The sequence below is a fragment of the Aplidium turbinatum genome, chromosome 3 (assembly GCF_918807975.1).
Source record: "Aplidium turbinatum chromosome 3, kaAplTurb1.1, whole genome shotgun sequence".
NCBI lineage: Eukaryota > Metazoa > Chordata > Ascidiacea > Aplousobranchia > Polyclinidae > Aplidium > Aplidium turbinatum.
Window position 1 is genome coordinate 44,763,391 of NC_137474.1, and position 23,647 is coordinate 44,787,037.

At 37.9% G+C, this 23,647-nt stretch overlaps 1 protein-coding gene across 1 annotated transcript; it reads left to right on the forward strand.

Annotated features, from left to right (window-relative positions):
- The first annotated feature begins 61 nt into the window (after nucleotides 1-61).
- LOC145767043 (sorting nexin-12-like) lies at nucleotides 62-10,789 on the forward strand. Its single transcript, XM_082578778.1, has 4 exons — nucleotides 62-1,544; nucleotides 4,646-4,741; nucleotides 7,950-8,074; nucleotides 8,881-10,789. Exons 1-4 carry the CDS (start codon nucleotides 1,377-1,379, stop codon nucleotides 8,984-8,986), a joined length of 495 nt encoding a protein of 164 aa, XP_082434904.1. The 5' UTR covers nucleotides 62-1,376; the 3' UTR covers nucleotides 8,987-10,789.
- The last annotated feature ends 12,858 nt before the right edge of the window (nucleotides 10,790-23,647 follow it).

Here is a 23,647-nt window from a genome sequence, read left to right on the forward strand (position 1 = left end):
ACAACATGGACACCACGAGAAACCAAAAGAAAAAAAGGAAAACCAAAAGTGAGATGGAGGGACGACATTGACAAACAATGCAATACAACCAATTGGTACCAACTAGCACATAATCATGTAAATTGGCATGAAAAGGGGAAGGCTTACGCTCTGCAGTGGGCTCTCACAGGCTGAAAATGATGATGATGATGATGCTCTAACCCTAACCCTCGCTGATCGCAGTTTCCGCAAAAAAATTTCCGTAGTTTCCGCTTACCCTAACTCTAACCATCGAGTAATCTATGCTCTCTAACCCTAACCCTCGCTGATCGCAGTTTCCACAAATATTTTTCCCCAGTTTCCGCTAACCCTCGAGTTGTTTGTGGAAACACCGATCAGCGACTTGGTTTTGTGCTATTAAACTGCAATCAGCGACTTCGGCTTTTTTTAATTTTTTCTCTTGATCTTTTCAGGGTACGAACTGAGGGTACAAACTGTTCAGGGTACGAACTAGGTTGCACCCCATGTGTTGAGTTCACGACTGCTGAAGTGTAATAAACTCTGCTGCAAAACTATACCAAGTTCTGTTTGTTTTTTTGCGGATTTAAGAATTTTGAACATAGATTTTGGGAATTTTATGTTTGTGAGTACGATACGTTTGAATTTGTGAGTACACTGGATCATGATCCTATTCCAGAATCTCTTTTTATCATGATTCCATAACAAAAAATGTCCATGCATTATCAAACTTGCTTTTTGTTGTAAGATTTCTTTACAATTTTTCCTGGTTTTATTGCCAGACTTCTAAGAGCAACGCAGCAGGGAAAGATAGGCAATGAGATAAAAAATAATTTGAAAATCATCATTCAAATGCGGTTTTGTCCCCGCTAGTGGGAGTGGCTAATTCTTTCCTTGCAGCGACTGCCTTCACTCCTATTCTCCATCTTGTTCTGTCCATTGAATAGTCTTGCATTAGTTTGACTATGTCTGCCTTACTTCACCTGTTCCTTTCATGTTATTTTGGACATCTTCGTTTCATCATTTGATCATCAGTTGATGTCCCATCAACTTTAAAGTCAATGCCTTTTAAAGAAAACTACCTCCCTTCCTCCTTAGTACATCTCCAATTGTCCATACCATCTTACTATAATAAAATACCTAATTAAATGAGTGTTTCATATTCTGTGTCGTTTCAGCAAGCATCCTTACGGCCGTATGTGATAATAAGCATTTATTGTTTTTGGTTCAAGCCGAAGAAAAAATAACGTGCAGTGCTAGTAGTTGGAAAGATTTTACATGTGCTTGTTTAATTCGTTCATATTGTTTGTTTTGTGCAACAAGGTTTCGGTTTTTGTGTTTTTCATTTTCACAGCCTAGTTCAAACAGCTAATCATAAAATGGCAACTACTGATGAATTGTACACAAAGAGAATTGATGGCCCGAGACAAGATTTAGCTGATGCTTATAGTTTGCCTGCTAATTTTTTGGAAATTGAAATTGTAAACCCTGAAACACATGGAGTTGGGTGGAGACAAAGATACACAGATTATGAAATCAAAATGAAGGTGAGATAAAATGGTAAAATGCTTTTTTGTAACCAAGGGAGTTTTTTTATGCTACTTTAGTCTTTATCATTCGTGTAGTGATCCCGAATATTTTCATTTAACACTGAACAAATCACGCAGGCTGTTCATTAGATCATGTGATAATGTAAGTTACAACCTAAATCACTTGCTGCTATAGTGAAGGTGCCGATTTAGTCGGTCCACGACATTAAGGCGAGAAACAAAACGGCATGAGCCCAAACGGCGCAGAAAAAACGGCGCAGAGGCAAAACGGCGCAGAGACAAAATGGTGCAGAGGCAAAATGGCGCAGAGGCAAAATGGTGCCAAAGTCAACGTAACAATTTTTTTCTTTTGAAAATACTTAACTCAAGCGCTATAGTTGATCAATAATAGTTTTGATTCAAATGCGTTGCTCACTTCAAGTTCATTTGGGAAGCACGAAATAACATTATTGTGAAGAGTCAAGTTCAGTCGAGAAGTAAAGACCACATTTGGTCGGGGAGCAATTTGAAACAGCGTACATTTGTTTGCAATAAGTTCAAAGATTATGTCGCATCATTTTCAAGACAAAATACGGCGCGATTAATATTCCCGCATCACACTTTGCGTTCTGTCTCTCACACTAACAAACGTGACGGCTTATCAACTGCCAAGAAACTATTTATTCTGTAATTATCCAGCTGGCAAAAGTGCGACCACAGTGCTTAGATGTGAAAATTGTTTGTTTTGAAAGGTGCGAAGATCAGAAGCAACTGTTTGCTTAAAATGTAGGCAGATTTTGGCTACAAGCCGCAAAATATATATTCTTACACAGCTAACAATTCCATTGTTTTTGCATTGATGTTGATTCAACGTCTGGCAACATTGAATCAAAGTTATAATGGCGGATATTGTTACTTGGATAATTGCTTTGTAGTACAGAATTAGCGCACGTGACAGTTCAGAGAGATGGGTGTCAAAGATAGGATGCAAATCAATATCACAGTTGGACGGAATCTATGGCAAACCAGAAGGGTTTTATTTTTACTTTTCGAGCTGGGTACAAATTGCAACGGTTTGCCGATGTTTAGAACGATTCAATTAGCGAAATCAGGAATTGTTTATTTACCACGTTTCTGCAGAAACAGATGCAAAACAAAACGTAGTGCAAAAATATATAGTTACAGACTTTTCGCAGTCTATACTCACGAGTTACGTCATTTTACATTGATTCAACCATGATGATAATAAATCAAAGCTAAAACAACAAAGTGCTATTCTAACAGCACTTATCTTTTGAAACATAACAATAAACGATGTCCACTTGTGCAGTCATTGGAGGCTGTCAATTTTATGATAAATCAAATTCGTCTAAGGTTGATTCCTTCATATATTATATATATACATATGCGAATTCGTTTTCAAAATACATTCCTGATACAGACGAAATCGGTTAATCGAATCACCTATTTGCCAGACGTTTTGATACCATTATACGATTGATTCGTTTAACCAATTTACTAAAAAAAGGTTATTGTAAATGGGTGTAATTGTTGAGAAGTAATTGAAATAAAACAAAACAAAAAACAAAGGTGTCTGTGCTGACCAGGCAGCAACGCACATTACAACTGATACTTCATGCAACTGTTTACAATTCTGGTTAAACTTTAAAGAGTTTACTAGTTCTGTGTTACATTAACACTATGATGTATGTTCCAGCCAGCAAAAGGGGTCCTTTTTACATTGATTTATCGTCAGCAGACATTGAAACAATGTAAAAAAGACCATCTTTGCTGACTGGGAGAGCCTGTACGATCAAAGCATTTTTCTGCAAACTGCGGCAATCGGACTTGTTTTATCTCACCGACCTCTGTGATGTCACAACGCGAACTTTGACTGTTGAAATTTTTGATTCAAGCGTGCTATTTTTAGCTCCTTACCAGCTGTGTAGTTTTGAGAATGGAATGTGGCCTACGAAAATAGTGGTAATACGGTTCAAAACACGGTTCACACTCATTGTTTGGGTCTGCTACTATTCGGTGAGTCCGATTCGGTGAGTCTGATTCGGTGAGTTCCTAACCTCTAACCCCTAACCCCAAACCCCTAACCCTAAAACAGCAATGATAATTAGGCTACAGTACCCAATAATTAAAAAAAAAATTGAAAAAATCCCCCGTTAAGGGATCGGACTCACCGAAACGGGCCATTCCGCATTGTTTGTTGGTTTTGAAATCGCCAAGGTTTTTTTTTTCAAGTCTTTTGCGCTGTCTGGTAAAATAATTAATTTGCAATGTTCCTCAACTGAACGAAACTGCACAAATGAAATTACGCACTGCATTTCACAACAGTAGGCTACTTTTTTTCAGCAATTTTAAAAAAATTCTCCAAAGTTTTCTGGTTTAAACTTTTGGACATGCTTTCGAACACTTCCCTCTAGCCGAAATAATTTGTCCGTGTCCATTCCTTGGAAGGCCAGTTGCGGACGGATGACATCAAAAGCATTTAAACTTCTTTAAGAAGCAACGCATTTGAATTAACAATGTCATTGAGTGTTATTGAACTCATTTAATTATCACAAATTAGATGTTATTGCACGGTAGTTTCTCTTTCCAATAATGTTATTTCGTGCTTCCCAAATGAACTTGAAGTGAGCAACGCGTTTGAATCAAAACTATTATTGATCAACTATAGCGCTTGAGTTAAGTATTTTCAAAAGAAAAAAAATTGTTACGTTGACTTTGACGCCGTTTTGCCTCTGCGCCATTTTGTCTCTGCGCTGTTTTGCCTCTGCGCCATTTTGTTCGCGCCTTAATGTCCTGCTTCGCCATTTAGTACCCTGGTCTGAACCTAAATGTTTGGGACCTGTCTTATAGTGATATTTAAACATTGAGAAATTCTGGTTTTTTTTTTGCTGAGACTTTTCGGTCATTTGTCCGAAATGACTTGAAAAAATTCGGTCAATTTTATTTATTTCGGTCATTTTTAGTCATTTTTGGTCATATATAGTCAATTGACTATATATTTTTTCGGACATTTTGCTATAAAATCGGTCAATGACCGATAAATGACCGAAAAAAAAACCAGGAGAATCACTGTCATTTTTGTGAAATGTGTTTTTCAGACAAATCTTCCTGTTTTTAAACAAAAGGAGTCATCAGTTCGGCGACGCTACAGTGATTTTGAATGGCTATTGAGTGAACTGGAAAGGGACAGTAAGGTAACATATTGGATTAAAAAGTCAGCCCCTCTTTTACTAGAAGTAATGAAACAGACGCTGATGTCTCTCAACCTCTGTTCTGGTTCCTCGATGTTATCGAGGATCAAAAGTTATACAAGGATGACACAACCGAATGAATAATCAGTTAAAAAAATCGGATTCTTTTAACTGAGTTATAGATTTCTATCCTTTGTAAGATTAAATCAGTCAGGACGCATGTCTTTCCTGGTTTCAATAGTGGTACAAGTGATATAGTATATATTAGGGTGGCTCTTAAAATTGAGTTTTTGAATTTTGCTTGGGACACCCTTTCAAATGGTGAGGTTGTCAGAAAAAATAACTCTTGCAAATTTTTTTTTAATTTGAAGTTGATTTAGAGGTGGCCCTCCCCCCCTAAAGTTCTGTGCCCTCCCTCGAAATACCAAATCTGCGTATCTCGAAAACCAATTGAGCTAGAGATACAGTTTTTGTGTTAAAAGATGCAGAAAACATGGTTTTCTATCTGCTTTCTGAACATTGAATGCATCTATCTTGAGTAGAAAAGCAGTTATTTAGAAAAAACGCCTTTGACCAAATCTTGATTTTACAACCTTTTTTGTGACCACGAAACCGTCTACAAAATTTCGTTTTTTTGTCTTAATTTTTGCACCTTAGAGGGAACACTGGTAACGATATTCATATCAAAATGTAATTCTGGTCAGTATCATACTGGAAGAAGCGATATTATCGACAATATTTCACATATTGCCTTGCGCATCGTGACAGGATGTCTGCGACCTACACCATTGGACAATTTCCCTGTTCTTGCAGGCAACCAACCAGCTGAGTTTCGTCGCGAAGAAGCCATCCTGTCTCTTTCTCGGCGCACTACGAACCCCAACCACTTGCTCCACTCAAATCTCTACGAGTCTGTGAGCGAGCAATCGAGCATCCTCGGCAACTGAAATCGAGACACCCATTTGTATGTGACGCACAACTTCTGATGAAAACCGCTGAAGACCAATCCATCAGCGTGGCTACCTGGGAGAACAACAAATGGAGCTCAGAGTGGAAGAAGAACTCCTCAAGACTCTAAAGTTGTATCTCCGACACCAGCCCCCATCCAACCGGAATGCATAATTTGCCAAGGAAGGCCTGGGTGCGGCTCAACCGCCTGCGTACTGGGCTAGCCTACTGGAGTCAGACTATTTCGCACCAACATGCACAAATTGGGGATGGCTCCATCCGCAATCTGTGAGTGTGGCAAAGAGGAACAAACCACAGACCACACCATCTGTAACTGCGCCAAATGGTGTGTGTGGTCTGCTTGAACTGGATGACGAATCAATGGACGAATCAAAGGATTGCTGCTCGACACCTGCTCAAGCATCTAAACCGCATCGCCACTGCCCAAGAGTGGTAAAAGACAGAGCCCTTGACCCCTGGAGTAACAAAGAAGGTTTAAACGAAGAAGAATAGACAATATTGTTCTTGTTGGAATTTGGAAACAGTTTTCTGTGTTCAGTAACAACTTGCAAAAGAAACTGAAGTTGGTACTCATCTTCAGTTAAGATTTTATTAAAATCCTGGATTAGACTTAGAGCAACTCCTCTCTCTGCTCTGTCATTGACTACTGAAAGTCCCTTTGCCATGTGTAAAGCTTGAATAAATGCACCATCTTCAGTCCAATGAGCAGGATCCTTTGAAAGTATAATTATTGCTTCATCTTCACCCAACAGCTGAAGAAGCCATTTTGAATTAGAGGTGCAATACTGTTCTAGACCCTTATTGCTAAGAAACGCATCTACTTTGATGCTTGGTCTCCTTGGTGGACGTTCTCCTGTTTCATCTAACATGGTTGCCACCATTAGCTTTTTACTTTCCACAGACAATCAAGAGTCAAACAAGGCTAGTCCAACCATTTCTTCGGACAGATACCATAAATGCGCACCAAGCTTTTTGCATAAATCGCCTTTGCCATCCAACAAGTGCGATGCATAGCACCTGAAGCTTGAAAGCGGATTCCACGCTCAGGAGTTTCTCCAAGGAATATGATACAAAACGGGCATTTTAGCTATGCATGAATGCATAAAAGTTTAGGAATACTTATTTCGTTTATTGCTTTACCAGTTTTACCGGTTAGTTTATGAACTTTGTTTTTTGAATAGCTTGGGCCACAATACTTGTTTAGCACTGTTTTGTGCTAGAATACCGAAAACAGGTTTTTTCTAAATAACTGCTTTTCTACTCAAGATAGACGCAATCACTGTTCACAAAGCATATAGGAAATCATGCTTTCTGCATCTTTTGACACAAAAACCGTATCTCTAGCTCAAGCAGTTTTTGAGATATGCAGATTTGGTATTTTGGAGGAGGGAGCAAAACTTTAGGGGGGGAGGGCCACCTCTAAATCAATTTCAAATTCAAAAATTTTTTGCAGGAGTTATTTTTTCTGACAACCTCACCTTTTAAAAGGGTGTCCCACACAAAATTCAAATTTTTTTCATTTTTTGCCAAATAAGAGCCACCCTAGTATATATTATATCGGTATCACATTAACCTTGTTCAATGTTCAAGTCATCAGAATCGATCACTATCCTATAACAATATTTATGATATTTTAATTTTCACTAATATTTTACCTACTTGGTGAATAATACATATTACATATCTTCTTCAAGTGCAATTGATAGCATTAACTCCAATCTCTATTGATGTTTATATTTATATCATAATTATATATATGTTGAATGAAATTTATTGGGATCTGACCCTTGTGACCGTCATGAGAAGTGGAGAGCCAACGTGCAATCTGCCCCGCGTGCAGCTAGTCAGTCATGTGGAATTGTGCCTGTCAGTGTAGAAATGCCCTGCAAAACCTGCACGTTAAAACACAAAACCTGATATTGATGATTGGTAAACCTAACTAGTGCTGTTTAAAGCGTAAAAAAGCTATTTGTATTATTCAGTTTTTATGAGAAGTCATCATCATCATAATCCATCGTCGGTTTGTTCCCCACTAGTGGGGGTGGCCGATTGTTTCCGCGCAGCAATTGTTTTAATCCCTTTTCTCCATTTCACCCTGTCCCTTGCATCTTCCTCCTTCAGTCCGACTTTTTTAAATTCATCCTTCACTTGTTGTTTCCACGTTCTTCTTGAAGTGGAAGTTGATTTGTCAGAAATACAATAAATTTACCATTGTCCAATTAATTGTATACTTCACTGATAGATCGTAGTTCCTTCGTTGCCTGGCAAAGCGCTAAAGATGCAACTTCCCTTTCGAAGTGATGATGGATTGTTCACCGACAGCTTCATAGAAGAACGGCGGAAGGCATTGGAAGTATTTATAAACAAGTAGGCATTGTGAGATCATAAGTACACTCGCACAGTGCATGTTGTTTGCTGTTTATATGTTTACAAATGAAACTATTTTAGCTTTTACGGGTAAAATTTTTAAAGAAGAAAGTATTAAACCCTAAGACGAACTGCATTGGCTTAATGCCAGATAGAACCTTATTTCTTGAAGCAAATGATCAAAACACATCACACTTGAAATCGTGCACTTATTAGGCTACTCTTCTCATCCGTAGTCAGCATTTGGATGAAAACGAAGCATTGTTAATTGTATTATCCGGATGTTTGCATATTGAAAATCCGATCAACAATTGAGTTCATTCTTTGATGGACTTTTCAGACCAACTACAACAGCCAATCTAAAACTTTTTAGAAATTTCTTGTAATGAACTTGCAATCTCTCTGTTCACCATAAGAATAAGATAAATCTCATTGGTACATAAAACCGTCCACATTTTTTCAATGTGTTTTGCAATTACATAATGCTTGATACACTGATCGGCGACCATTATAGGGTCATGGAATGTAAGAACTGCTTAAACATAGGAAGGATTAACAACATGCGAATGAAATGGAAAAACAGTTATATTTTGTGTAATGTTTGCTGTTTCATCACCGGATATATTGGAGTTGGAGCAATGCAAGCTGTTTCAAATAGATCTGTGCGGCTCAGCGTGTGGAATATTTTGTGGTAGTCTATTTATAAAAAAAACAGTTATTTTGATTAATGCATTTTGATTAGTCACCCATGAAATGTTGTGATAGTCCTCACGAAAGTTATTTTGACCACTCATGAACGTTTGCAGAGTGGCTGGTCATCCTCTTGCGCAGAATGAACGCTGTCTTCACATGTTCCTTCAAGACGGTCAACTGGATAAGAACTACACTCCAGGAAGGGTCCGCAACATGTAATTCCTCATCTGGGAATCACCATACAGTGCAATGAACATGTTCCTTGCCGCAAGATGATTGTGATGCTGAGCATCTTCCTCGAATCCTATGATTCTCTTCTTTTGATAGAAGATCACTCGGTTATGCTTAAATAAGTGTTAATTTAACTGATAAATTTTCTCATTATCTTGTATCCAATTTAACGCATGGTGTACCAACCCGCATAGAAACGTTTGGACTCGGTTAATTGAGCCAACGATTCATCATTCACATCCAGGATTCTTGAAGCGATTTCACTATTTAAAAAGGCTTTTTGTTGACTCCGGTGGTTCTTTTATTTTAAGACAACGCTGCTGTTATAATGTTTGAAGTTTCAAAAACCGAGAATCGTTTTTATTTTTCACTCAAGGTAACTACTGCTTGTCTAATAAGGCTTTACCTGGCTCCTCAAAAACTATTTTAAGTAACTCCCACGCACATTCTGCAATTGGATACAAGTTCAACCGCAATGGTCACCAACAGAATCACCTTATAACCACCGTTTGAAGTTTGTGTATAATTTCTTTGTTCAATGACATGTTGATTCACCATGATGTGTATAACTATAATCACGTGATATAACTATAGTCACGTGATAATGATGGTCGTAGCATTGTTACGTTGTTGAGCGTAGTGTGCAAAGATTGTTTCACCCTTGTGAGTAGAGATACCCTAAGGTGCAATAACATCAATAATTTTGTAGTAGCGTTTCTGGCTGTATCACCATTGAAAATAACCTTCATATTTGTCTATGTTTTGCTCGAAGTCTTTCGTTTCTTTGAAAATGTGCTGCTTCTGTATAAGTTCATGGTATGTTGTTCCCGGTGCTGGTTTGATATGTGTGAAAATGGCGTCGTATGGCCTTGGTATACAAACTCATGGTAACTCTCACCCCCTTTCCTTGATCTATTTGTGTCAGAGTTACCGTTGTGTTAACGATTTGAGTTACATTATGGGACGTGCAGCTCCGCTTTTCCGGCCACATTAGAATTTAGCAATTTTTACTCCTTGTTTGAAGCTTGCTTTCAACAACACTAAAACGTAACCCTGGTAGTGTGGCTGATGAGCCAAAAGCGGATGTAGTTTCGCATCCTCATAAGCTAAAATTTCCAGTTGGGGTTACCTGTCCATGGGCTTTAACTCTTAAACGTGCGTGTAAATTTACTTTGAAAAACGTGAGGAAAGCAAAATAGACCCAAAGCTTGTGTGATCGAAAGCACTATTGAGGAAAGCATGCCAAAGTAGTACCGATATGAATTACAAGGTTGGCAGATTAACATACGCTTTGCTGTCTTAATCAAAATATTAACTCATGTTTCCTTAAAGTAATGTTTTTTTACGGTTTGTCTGGCTTAGTCCCCTGTTGCAATATGTGAAGATTGTATTTAATGTAATTATTCGTTTGTAGATTATTTTATTTAACAATTAGACAAATGTTACAGTTATTATTATTTTCATCCGTTTGCAGTGTTTCGTTTAATTTTCGTTGATTTGCTTCCAGGGACGAAACTCTGTATCGAGGCTGTGGCGTGTTAATGCGAAAATAAGACGAATGGAGCTAAAATTAAGTCCAAAGATTTTATTTGTTCCGTTTTCTGTTCTTTGCCATAAGCTTTTGGCTCATAGTGTGAAGCCCTGCACTGAATGATCATATCCTACTGTAGATTTTCATATTGTAACTTCTATGTGTATAGATTGTCATATTGTTCAACCTGAAATTATTACTTCATATATTATTTCGTGATGCAACAAAGACCCCCAAAATTAAATGGTGTAGTTGACGTACAGTGTGGATGACCCTTGGTGCAGATTTTTCAAAACGACTCTGAAACATGAGTTTTAGTGGTGTGCCATCTTTCATGAAATCAATGCATTTGCAAACCTTGAAACTTTCCGCCTTTAGCGTGTCTGAGGATCACATATTGAGAATCATTGCTTTAAAAGTAGTCGCATCCATTTGACCACGTGTCCTCATCATTTTGACCATGTTCATGCTTACCTCATCTTTGTTTTGGGCTGTGGTTTTCCTGGGGATCCCTGGGTTTTTCGATGCTATCTTTTTTTTTTGTCGGAATATGACATAACAGTAATCATAAAGTGATTAAGTGAAAGTGATAGATTATTATGGAAACAAAACCAAAAGGTGGTAAAACCACGAAGTGTAATCACGTAGATGAAAGCAATAGACCCGTGTTATTATTCTATTGGGTGAGCTGAAATGGTCTTATCAGTTTTTGCTGACTTGAAGATTTATGTTTCTTCGAATCCGTTGGTGGTCTGTAGGAAAGGGGCTCAAATACATTGATTTCAAAGAATGTATTAAAATGGCATTTTCTATGGCATTTTTTTTCGAATCTAATTCAGCTAAGTTTGTTTATGCCTCAGCACCACAGCAAAAGCGCCACGTCATGCTGCTGAGAAAGATAAACAGAACATCTTAAATACTCATAACAAATTCATCTAGCATTCTCTTAAGGCCGTGGTTCTCAAACCGTGGGCCATGACGCTGTTTCCAGTAGGTCACCGAGCTAAGCATAAATTAGAATAATAAATTCACAATAGCTTAATCATCATAAATTTTTATCAGCAAAAACTGTGGTTATGTGAGTCAGTCTTCTCATCCTCATAATATTTTGTGTTGCTGTCAATTTGTGTTTTTTCTTGCATAAGTTAATGGGCCACCACCAAAATCTTACTATTTTAATAGGCCGTGAGCAGAAAAAGGTTTGGAACTACTGTGGCATACCACCTGGTTCCAGAAAACGTTTTTCTGTACAGTATAATTTTATTACAATAACCTAATGAAAAGCTCTTTACTGAAATATTGTAATGGAATATAATAGGCTACTTGGTCTGCTGTAGCGCACCCAGCATGGGGCTAAGGGGGCTCAAGCCCCCCCCAAACCCTCCACCAAAAATGAAGTTTTTGTATGTTCCCCATTAATACCTTTTGCTTATAGGTAAGATATGAATAAGACACAACAATACAACAGGGCTGAACATTAGAACAATATATTTTACATATTTACAAATAGTTTTAACAGTCGAACTTTTTCAGCTTAACTTAAGCCCTCATCAGAAAATAACCTGAAAATATTTATAAAAATGCAATAAACTTCAACTTCTTAAAGGTAAAATTACATTAGGAAAAGGCAACTACATGAATAACTATAAAAAAATTGCACCACAGGGAACGTGATAGGCTACCTAGGCCTACATCAAGTAAATGTTGAGGAGAATAGACTCGCCTCCAGTAAATAAGTTAATTGTTTGTTTAAATTTGGATTGTAGCGTTTGATTAACGTTGCTTCGTGAATTTTAGTGTCAAATTGGGATTTTCCCTCGCGTAAAATTTTGAATGAGTCAGCAGAGAATTTTCGATCTGTACAAAAAAAACATCCATGATATGGTCTTTGATGGTAGGCCTACTTTTAAAGTTCAGATGCTCTCGTGGTCAAATGTCTGGTGGACATAAAGGCTACCGATGTAGGCTACCGTAGGTCAATGCTGCATCACACGGACATGTAAACCTGTACCGGTATACGAAATTTGAGCAAAGAGGCGAAGGCGTCTGGGACTTTAGTTCAAAATGCAAACCAATTTTGAATGGTTTGTAAGTAGGCAAAACGTCCACATCAAATTTACCGTACTGTTTACAAAATTAGTGTTTTGTTTCAAACTGTTTTCGTGCTAGTTGTTGTTTTCGCACTTATTTGTGTTGGCAAACAGAAAGCTAATTCTATTTTGTCATAGGGGAGAGTGGGGCTAGTCGGAAAGTTTTTTTTTTAAGTGAAATTTAAAACAATTGGTGCATAACCTGACAAATTGAAGCGGCTTAAATTATCATCTATGATGTCCTCTATCATACAACCAAAAATAAGTATTGAATCAATTCAGCTTTTAATGAAAATTTAAAATAAACAAACATACAATTGATTTTTCAACTAACCCCATGCCTGGGGTTAGTTGAAAAACGTCAGTTTAATGCCCACTAATGAACTGGATATTCTTTTTTCAACCAACAAACATTTACATGGGGTTGTAAGCAAATATGTTTACTTGCTTTAAAATCAAAATACAATGAATTCTACATCTATAATCATCGGAAAAACATTTTTTAATAAACGCATTGTTAAAACTTGTGATGCTGCATATATAGCACTTTCCAAGTTATTCAAATTAAAATTTTACAATGTATGTCTGCTTAAAACAGGTACATTGGAACTTATACTACTTATTATCGTACCACGACGATATACTCGTAACATAGGCTACTACATAGTCATACCGCTATCAAAACATTTTCCAACTAACCCCACCCACTATTTTCCAACTAGCCCCATTAGCATATGACAAACTATTTTCCTAAAATATTCAAGCATGGTACAATAAACTAAAATTTGTTTATTTCTTAGTGTTGTAGAACACCTACAGCTGACACACACCAAAAAACTTCTTCCTATCTTTAACTATATCGACGCATGAGATGTTTTTAAATACATGTACGCTAAAAAATTTACTTCGAAAGTAAGAAAACACAAAATTGTCAACCAAACCAACATACCTTGACTCAACAAATCGAAACTAACATGGATTGTGTGTTTTTACAAACTATACTTCACATGTTTGCAGTAAATATTTAAAAAAGTAATGGAGAGTTAAAAAAATGATCATTTTTCAACTAACCCCGCCTTCCAACTAACCCCACTCTCCCCTATATGAGAAAAAGGTCGACATCTACAGAAGATTGCGAGAGTAGACGTAGGAATGAGGATGCTGAAGGTGCTAGTAGCATGGAGTTCACTATAGGCCAACTTGTAAACTGATTGAGAGAACAAATCCTGATGTATCGGCAGCTGGTGGGTTGTGGGCCGTGAGTGCCTTTAAATAATCAAAGGGATGGGTACTGGGTAGCCTATTGGCCTATTGTCACCCTCATTATTATCGCAAATCACTCGGCCAACATTTCTGAATTAGCCCCCCCCTAAATTTTTTTCTGGGTGCGCTACTGTTGGTCTGTCTGCACTGTCTAAGTACCAAAGAATCGGTCAACAGTCTCAATATTTTATTAGAAATCGATTCCATGAGAGGTCGTAAAGGAATATACTGTAATACTATTTCATATCCTATATCAAATAAATACTTCGATGAAATGTTGCAGCAACAAACAACAATTGGGCTAACGGTAACTGTAGCGGACGCGAGCGCTACAGTAACCTATGTTATTTTATCGTCATTAGGCTACTGCGTCTGCATTTGTTAATTCTCAATCAGCTGGCCGATGCCGGGCCTACATTTGCTCACATCAAAACCATGTACCATTGATCATACACGGAAGTAACAAGTCAGTTTCATCTTGATTGTGTCTAATCATCCTGGCTGAAAGTCTTAGTTCAAGGGAAAATTAGTACGGTAATTAACAGAGAACTAAGTTACCCATCATAAGAGGCTAGCAAGTATGAGAAAGCCATGTCGTCTGGTCCCTAGAGTGTTGCAGCTCTCAACCTCTCTTGGCCGACCCCTTTTGATGCTCTAGAAGCAGTTGCGGACCCTGAAAAAGGTTTTATCGGAATTTTTAAGATGTTGCGTCACAAGCGACATACTTGGAAGAATTGCTGAATTCGTGACGCGCTCATAACATAGACGAAACTGTGTTGTGAGCTATATGTTGACACACAGGATCAAAAATCGGCAATATGTTTGCTGGTTTAATAATTTTCAATATAGGCTACAGTATTTTAACTCTTGACCCTCTTGTCAATCAGAGTTGGATCAAATTGTAGCCTAGTTGAAAGTAATTATTTACACATTTTCATATAATTATGTTTATAGCCTATTTGAGATTTTTGATTGTGTAATTGTAGGCTACTTGCAATTTAAAAAAAATGGTCCAAATTAAGTTATTAGATAAGTTGCTTGCATACCAGTGCTCTTGTTGAGCCGCAAGTTTGGGTTCAAAAGGGACTTCTACATTGCATCCTAATCTTTATCAAATACAATTCTATTTGTTTTTGATGAAATCAGACTATAAAAAATCATCGATGAACATAAATAGGCTACTAGAACACTTAATTTATTGAATCTTTATCCTCGGACTGGGAAAGCTTCTTGAAGAGCTTTATCCTGGCAGTTTCGCATAGGCTACTTGTAGAGGCTTTGAATCACTGACGCAGTCGGTCACCGAGATTGGCAGAGTGAAGTTTCCGATTGTTGAAGTGTTGTTGCCGAGGAATTATTCCATTCATTAGGTGCCGCTGAATGGAGAGCAGTCCTTAACGTGCGTTGCTCAAGCGCGCACCCTGAGAGTTGAACCAGCGCCGCTTGATCTTGAAGCTTCTTCGTTCCAGACGTCACGCGCTAACCAACTGAGCTACCGAGAGGACGTATTGAAATGTGTAATTAATGTACCTGTACATTTAAGGGGATGTGAGGGTTTGTAAAATCATTAATATCCCGATCGAGCAAAAATGGAAGACGTCATTTTTTTGATGTCGCATTGGAACTACAAAAGTCTTTAAACCACGCTAAACAATAGTGACCACTATCTCGGTTCTACACACAAAATGTTATTTACGTTCACCACGGTTCTAGATAATGGCAGTGTCCCACCGGTCACCAATCTCCCCTACAGCTTTTGTTAATCCTCTGCGTTCATACACTCAAGCAGTGTCTGATGATGTGGCGTGGAGTATAATATTCCAAAGAACTGATTATTCGTCATGGCCCTATTATGCCAAAATTTGCATGTAGGCTACAGTAAATGGTATGGTTAGTTTGGTTTTAAATCTTTATCCTCGGACTGACAAAGCCTTGATAGATTCCTGGTAGTTTCGAATACTTATAGAGGCTTTTGGTCAGTTAACGAGAGTGGCAGAATGAAGTTTCCGATTGTTGAAGTGTTGCTGCCGGGGAATAATCCCATCCATTAGGTGCCGCTCCATGGAGAGCAGTCTTCAGAATGCGTTGCTCAAGCGCACACCCCGAGACTCGAACTAGCGTCGCTTGATCTTGAAGCTTCTTCCTTCACGAAGTCAGGCGCTAACCAACTGAGCTATCTGGCGGACGGCTATATAATTATTTTTTTAGCTAACTCGTTGTCGTTGTGACGACGATGCTAAAAAGTCACAAAGTAGATTTGTTGTAATATTGAGGATCAGAGCAAGTAGGCCTACACTGGATGGTGTGCCCGCGCTAACAAGTAAATAACAATAGAAATATAGTCTATTTGAATAAGCTTATCTGAAAATGATGTAGCTGCTAGCTGAACGAAATCGATTTTTAGCTATTTATGATTGAACTGACTCGTGTGAAAAAAAATTCCTTTGAATGATAAGAAATAGAGTAGGTTAATATATTTATAAGTTTTTTTGTCGAGTGCTCTGTGACAAATTTTGGTGACTTTTTTCTTAGGCTACGGGCAGACATGTTCAATGCAGCGGCCACAGCCAAGAACAGGGCATCAGTCTAGTCCAGTGTTTCTCAAACTTTTTTAGTCCATTGCCCCCTTTTCGTTATTGAAATAAAATTTCGCCCCCCTAATTCTGTCAAGTAAATTAACATTGATGATTAATAATAGAGTGATAGCCAAATTTACTTTTGGGAATTTAATCAACGAAATTGACATTAACATTAGGGGAGACTGGGGTAAAGTGTGCAATGGGGTAAGATGAGCAACCCCTGTTTTTGGAAAAACGAGTCGGCGGAATTTTTTTATTTTTATTCTGGATGTATCACTCATAATGCCACTTCATTCAATGTATTTGTTATGTCCACTGAGAACTGCATTTTACAATGGCACGCAATTATATCAGATTATATTGCTTATGTCGAAAATTCGAAATTTTTATTTTTTTGCCAAAAACTGAATAACTTTATTGTTACACTATGTAAATCAAATCTGTTTTTTTGTATTGGTAAGCATAAAGTGTGAGGATATTCAAAAAAACGTTCAGGTTGGTTAGTCTTGTAGTTTTTTAAATATTTGTAATTTTGTCACAAAAATCAGGATGGGGTAAAGTGTGCAATGCTAGTTGAAGTACTGTATGTTGGAGCAGTTGCTCAACTTACCCCAAAAGAAATAGCCTTAGCTTATTTAATGTTTGAACTGTTGAATTTGTGTCTTTTTAGGTTCGTATTGGATAAAAAAACAGTGTTGTGTTGTGAAGCATAATGCCTCGCAATTATACAAACAAACTGACTGGGGAATGCTTCAACTTAATCGAATTGCTCAACTTACCCCAGGTCATTGCTCAATTTACCCCATACAATTCATGCCGGGGTAAGTTGAGCAACTCGCGAATAAGTATCAATATAAAAAAATATAAAAATCGCAAGGTGATAAAACTCAATCTAAAATGTAGCTGATTCATTAGTGCTTTAAGTTCACCCAAATAAAATTTTCCAAAACAAACCGTTCTTTTGTAAAAGCGACTTAAGCAAAAAGCTGCTCATCTTACCCCACCCTCCCCTATAATGTTCAATAGGATGGATGAGCTTGGCAACTTTACAAAGTTTTGAAATGTTTGGCGACATCTTCGTAAGATAGAGTCGACGATCATCCCGTTTATGAACTAGCAAGCGATTTCTTTGCTTTGAAAGCATCAATGCCACAGCCGAAAACCCCTTTTCAACCATATATGAAGTAGGAAACGACAAAATCTACATTCTAGCTTTTTTCCAGAGAAGCTCATATTTGCCAGCAACCTGGCACCAAAACAAATCGTATCGATCATTTCTGAATTTCATTCTTGACTCATCATCTGTTTGCATATCAATGAACTGCTCTTAAAATTCCACTTCTACAGTAGCCTATGTCTGTAGGTTCGGTAGAAAATGGTTGTACCACCCAGTTTGGAACATGGAGGTCCACGAGATCTGCAAAGCGAAGTTTCATGTCTTTATGAAGCATGTCTAAATGTGAGCAGTATTTTTGCCGTTGCTCTTCTGTAATAACATTCTCGCTCAAATTGAGAAACTGAGTTAAGACATTTTGACCTGCGCTTTTATCTTGTTGATGCATTTCATCACAATATTCAGTGATTCATGCAGTTCAGGACTGAGATTATGGGCAACCAAATGCTGACGGTGAATTACACAATGTATTACAATAAGTCCAGGAATTGCTCTTTTCATCTGTGCAATGAACCCTCGATGCTTTCCAACCATTGCCGGAGCACCGTCAATTGCGCATTGTAGAATATTGTTTTGTGGAATCCCCTTCTTTTCGTAGAATTTTTTCAGTGCATTAAAGATGCTTGATGCCCGAATATCTGTAGGAAGACTGAGCGCAAAAAAAATCTTGTTCTCATATTATGAACAAAACGCACATATCCAAGCAGCAGCAGCGATACATTGTCGGTCAAGTTGGATTCACCTATTTGCAGTAAATGGTTTGCGCGTTGGACTGTTATTAGCGGGTTTGACTGTTATTGGTGGTTTGATAAATTCGCCCTCTTTGAGTGTTTTTGCCCCACGATCGCCCCCAGGGGGGCGATTTCGCCCACTTTGAGAAACGCTGGTCTAATCAATTAAAGGAAGCAACTGACCTTAATTGCAGATGTAGCCTACTCTGTAAAATTTGTTCACTAACGGCTAACTTACATTTTCTTTGTCAGCAGCTCACAAATCTTTTGTATGCCTGTACTTGTCCGGGACGCGGAACAGTGCCGGTCTTTGGGGTGTGCGAACCGTGCGATCGCACAGGGCCCGCAAATTAGGGGGCCCGCAATTTACTCAGAAAATGCAGTAATTTTTGTCATTTCTAATGGAAAAAATTTAATTCGATTCACAAGCAAGTAGCCTACCGGTATCCTTGAAGTCAGTTGCGGCTTTAGGGTGAGGCAAGTACTGAGATTGTCGCATCGGGCCACCTTTACAAGCTTACATGCTTTTAGGCCACCCACGACATTTCACCATGTGCCAAATAGTTAACATTGCATTGTGACAACAGAATTTCATTTTGTGGCAATCACGTTTAAATAGAATACATGTTACTTTCAATACAAAACCATTGCTATTATGCCATATATATGTAGTTTTAAAACTAAACATTTAAAGGGCCCGAATTTTTTAAACGCCATGTATCAAATTGCTTAATATTCTATCAATTCAGGAAACTTCACTCTTGTGAAAATTTAAATGCATGTTACTTCCAGTATTAAACTATCATTATTATGGGGTCTGCTACTATTCGGTGAGTCCGATTCGGTGAGTTCCTAACCTCTAACCCTAACCCCAAACAGCAATGATAATTAGGCTACAGTACCCGATAATTTAAAAAAAAAATTAAAAAAATCCCCCTTTAAGGGATCGGACTCACCGAATCGGACTCACCGAGTCGGACTCACCGAAACGGGCCATTCCGATTATTATGCCCTATGCATGTAATTTTTAAAATCTACTATTGAGGGGCCTAGTTTTTTTCAAAACGCCATGTACCAAATGTGTAACGTTGCTCAGTGACAACATAAACCAAAAATTTCAATCTTGTAGCAACTGTATTTAGACATATGTTACTTCCAGTACTGAAATGTCATTGTTATTCCATAGCTTCAAAAATAACATTTAAGGGGCCCGGATCTTTTCAAATTGTTTCAAGTTGATTACTCTGTAGTACCCAACCTAAACAATTTTTAAATCTTAATACACTTGTTATTGTACTTAGATACAGTTTGAGCAGTAGGCTACATTTTACACTTATTCATTGTTTGGATTTTTTTCACTGAATAGTAATATAATCCGTTGATTGATTGATGATATATCAATGTAATTTTTGTACCAGCAAAGGTTGTTGAGCTCCACAATAGAGTAATTTATCCATTAGCTATACCTAATCATTGTAAAAGTGGAGCAAAGAAAAAAAAAAGATTTAAAATAAGAGTTGTTGAGCAATTATGCAAAGCATTCTTCAATTTCTAAGTTTTTAAAATATACTAGTTGCAGTAATGACACCAGTGAGTCTACTTGTTTGACAACATCTTAAATGATGTCACTACTGGTGGTAACAGATTAACTCTACTAAATTCTGAGGTCAGCTTTGCCTTATTCAAACTCCAGCTGCTTCTTATAATGATAAATCAATAGCAGAAATGCTTGATTTCCTCTAAGTGTGATGTGCTGGCTAATTTTTACCCAAATGACCTGAACGCCAAGTCTTTGCTCGAAGAGCTAGTGTGCTTACAAAATGTAACTTTAACTTATTGAGATATACATCTCAATGTACTTTTTCCTTGGATTGAGTAGCTGAATTTATTTTTCAATGTATAACATGAGGTATTTCACCGCAGAGTATTAAGATGCATGGTTTACGTACTTGATGCATGATGTCTTCAATAATAACACCTTCACTCGTCTTCAAAATTTCCCCTTGTTGCCTGTTGTGGCTTAGTTTCATGATATACGAATCCATTTCTAGCCTGCTTGATTATGTTTTAACTTGCATTTGCAGGAATGAGGCAAACAATTTAAATAAATGCTGCTCTGCCACTGTATTAAGTGTATTACATAGAAAATGACTCTGACAGAGAATATTGCCCATCTTCAGTTGCATGGTTACTTTGAGTTTGACAGCCAGCAGTTGTAGTAAAAACTTTTTCTAAAGTGAACCTGCTGGACATTTTGCAAGCATTTTACAACTTCAATGTACCTACTTCTGAGTTCAGATAGATTCCGACAATTTAAGCATAATAAGGAGTCCTTGTTGCACAGGTACATTTGGTTGGGTTTGTTTCTTTTGCATTGTTATAGTTCATGCTTAAATATTCCCATAAGACAATATGCACACATTTCTTGGAAGTTTAGCATTGTGTTTTTGATGTATTTTCATGGCTGTGGCTATATTTACACTATATAGTGTAATAAAAGCTTCAATAGTTTTGCCAGATAAGAAATTCTATCCTAATTTGAGAAAAGTTTAAAGCTGTTGAAAACAAAAACTTGTATTTTGGAATTTTTTTTAGTCCTGGGCAAAAATCTAAACCCTAATCTTATTCCTAACTCTAACCCTTACCTTAACCCTTCCTAACTTTAATCCTAACTCTGGTAACACCTGATTGTAACCATGGCATTAAGTGTGGAAAAATAGCCACTTCCTATTTTCATTCATGCTTTTGTTCCATACTTATGCAACCAAGTAAAAGTAAACCGATTTTCTTAAAACAAATTGGATTAGTAGCGTAGCCAAGTGGGGGTTTGGGGGTTACAAAGTTTGCCTAATTTTAAATGAAAATACATTAAAAGAGGGAGTTTTGCCAATACCAAACATTTAAATATCTCAGCCAGGAATTAGCAACAAGAAAACATAGAGACTCAGCTTTATTTCTGAAAAATGCCAAAGAAAACATGATCTTATCCTTTTGCTATGCCACTGGACAGCACCATTTTACAGTAATATTCATACCCAAATTTTTGTGGAACATGCTCTCAGAATGCACCAAAATCAAAGTAATTTTTCAAAATTTTCTGGGGAGATCCCCCCCCGCTGGGTGTCGCCTTCGGCAAACACGCCGTCAGGCTTCGCCTGCCGGTCGTCAAAACCCCCTCTCCCCTTTCAAAATACCTATCTACGCTACTGAATTGGATCATTGTCATTGGGGCCCGCAAACCATATTCCGCACAGGGCCCGAAATACCCTAAGACCGGCACTGCGCGGAAGCTGTCTACCGGTGACGTGAGCTATTTGTCATTGCAGAAGGAAAGTGGGCAACTGACTCAGTGTAGAATAAGTGAAATTAAAATGCAAGGCATAGCACAAACCTTGCATGAATTATGGACACCCATCGATATTAATTGAGTTGTAATACAAGGTAATTTTAATAAGCTTGCAATGGTCCACTAAGTCTCTCACATTTACAAATCTTAAAATGTCAAATTTGAATTTTTTTTGTTAGAAGACGTAAATGCGAAATTTCAAAACTCAAAAGGCATTTAGGTACCAATGCAGAGTTTCATAATCAAAACTAGATTCAGGGAAAAATGCTTCTTTCTGTCCCTAATTAGCAGGGTCATCATCATCCATCATGTCTAAATAAGGCTTCGGCTACCGTTTATTGTTTGTCGTATCCAGGCTTGCACCTGGTGGTTGAAGATTTAGATGTGGACGGGAAGGCAAGGAAGCCAATTTTCGTGACCACCTTCAGGCATGCCTTTAAGTGTCTTGATATAGCCTACTCGATATAGAACAGATGTGTTTCGAAATGAAGAAATGATTTACTTTCATGGTAAACTGTTACATTGTGTTTTTGACTCACATATTAAAAATGTTTTTCCATGCACTTGAAAATTGCTGAGCTAAACAAACTTCCATAAATCGAACGAAATCTGTGCTTATTATTATACTTTTCATTGATGAGATTTGTTTTTGTTTTTTGTTTTTCATATCTTTACCCTGCATTGCAGGAAAGCGGACTTGAGCGCTTTCCCGCTGAGATCCAATACAAATCAATAAGTTCAAAAAATTTGATACAGTATCTGGAAATATCGGACCATCCTAAATGCAAACCTTGAGTTGAGTTCAGTGCCGGTCTTAGGGTATTTCGGGCCCTGTGCAGAATATACTTTGCGGGCCCCAATGACAATGATCCAATTCAGTAGCGTAGCTAGGTATTTTGAAAGGGGAAAGGGTGGTGGTTTGACGGTCGGCGGGCGAAGCCTGGCGGTGTGTTTACCGAAGGCGACCACTAGCGGCAGAGGGTCTGGGGGGTTCCCCCAGAAAAATTTGAAAAATTATTTTGAATTTGGGGCATTCTGAAAGCATGTTCAACAAAAATTTGGGTATGAATATTACTGTAAAATGGTGCTGTCCGGTGGCATAGCAAAAGGATAAGATCATGTTTTCTTTGGCATTTTTTGGAAATAAAGCTATGTCTCTATGTTGAGTCTGGATGCAGCCTATTTCGTCCCCTAAACAATTCGCACCCCGATTTCGTACCCTAACCCTGGTACAAAATAGGTTGAATCCTTAAACATTTCTAACCCTGACGTGATTGCATAGCACGAACAATTGTTGAGAGAATATAATTTCCAGCACATTCTAGAGCGCATCTAGAAAATGTTAATAGGCTACTGTATCCCTTAGCTTTCATTTAAGCCGAAAAGCTTTGGATTTTTAGGTTGCTTCAACGTTTGATGACATTGAATCAGCATAATAACGGTGAATTCTTCGCTAAGAATGGATCGGAGTACCTACTTCTACATTAATCAGCGCAATTTAGTTCAAGTGTTGCATCGCAATGTCTGGCTTTGATCTCCCAGTAATATTGATAAGGCAAGGTTGGTTGCAAATTTAAATTATACGAGTAGGCTAAGTCTTGGTATTACAGTAAGAAAGAAAAGGCCCAGGAAAAATTTTATAAGTGAGAATGAATACGATGAACCTACAGTACTTGCTCTCCATCACTTTCGCTCACATGACACGCAAAAATAAACCTAAGGATAAAAGCCTAGTGAAACTTTACACAGCAGAAAACAGTAACGTTAGTGCAGAAGTTTTCCGACTCCTGCCCAGAGCTTTGTGGCGCAAGAAGCCACACGACCTCGTTCGGTGGAAGTTAATCAGTTATGTTGTGTATTGGGCAGCTACAGGACGCTTTGACTCTTCAATGGTCTGGTCTGATGAAGGCCTTTCAGAGTGAAGAATTATCAACA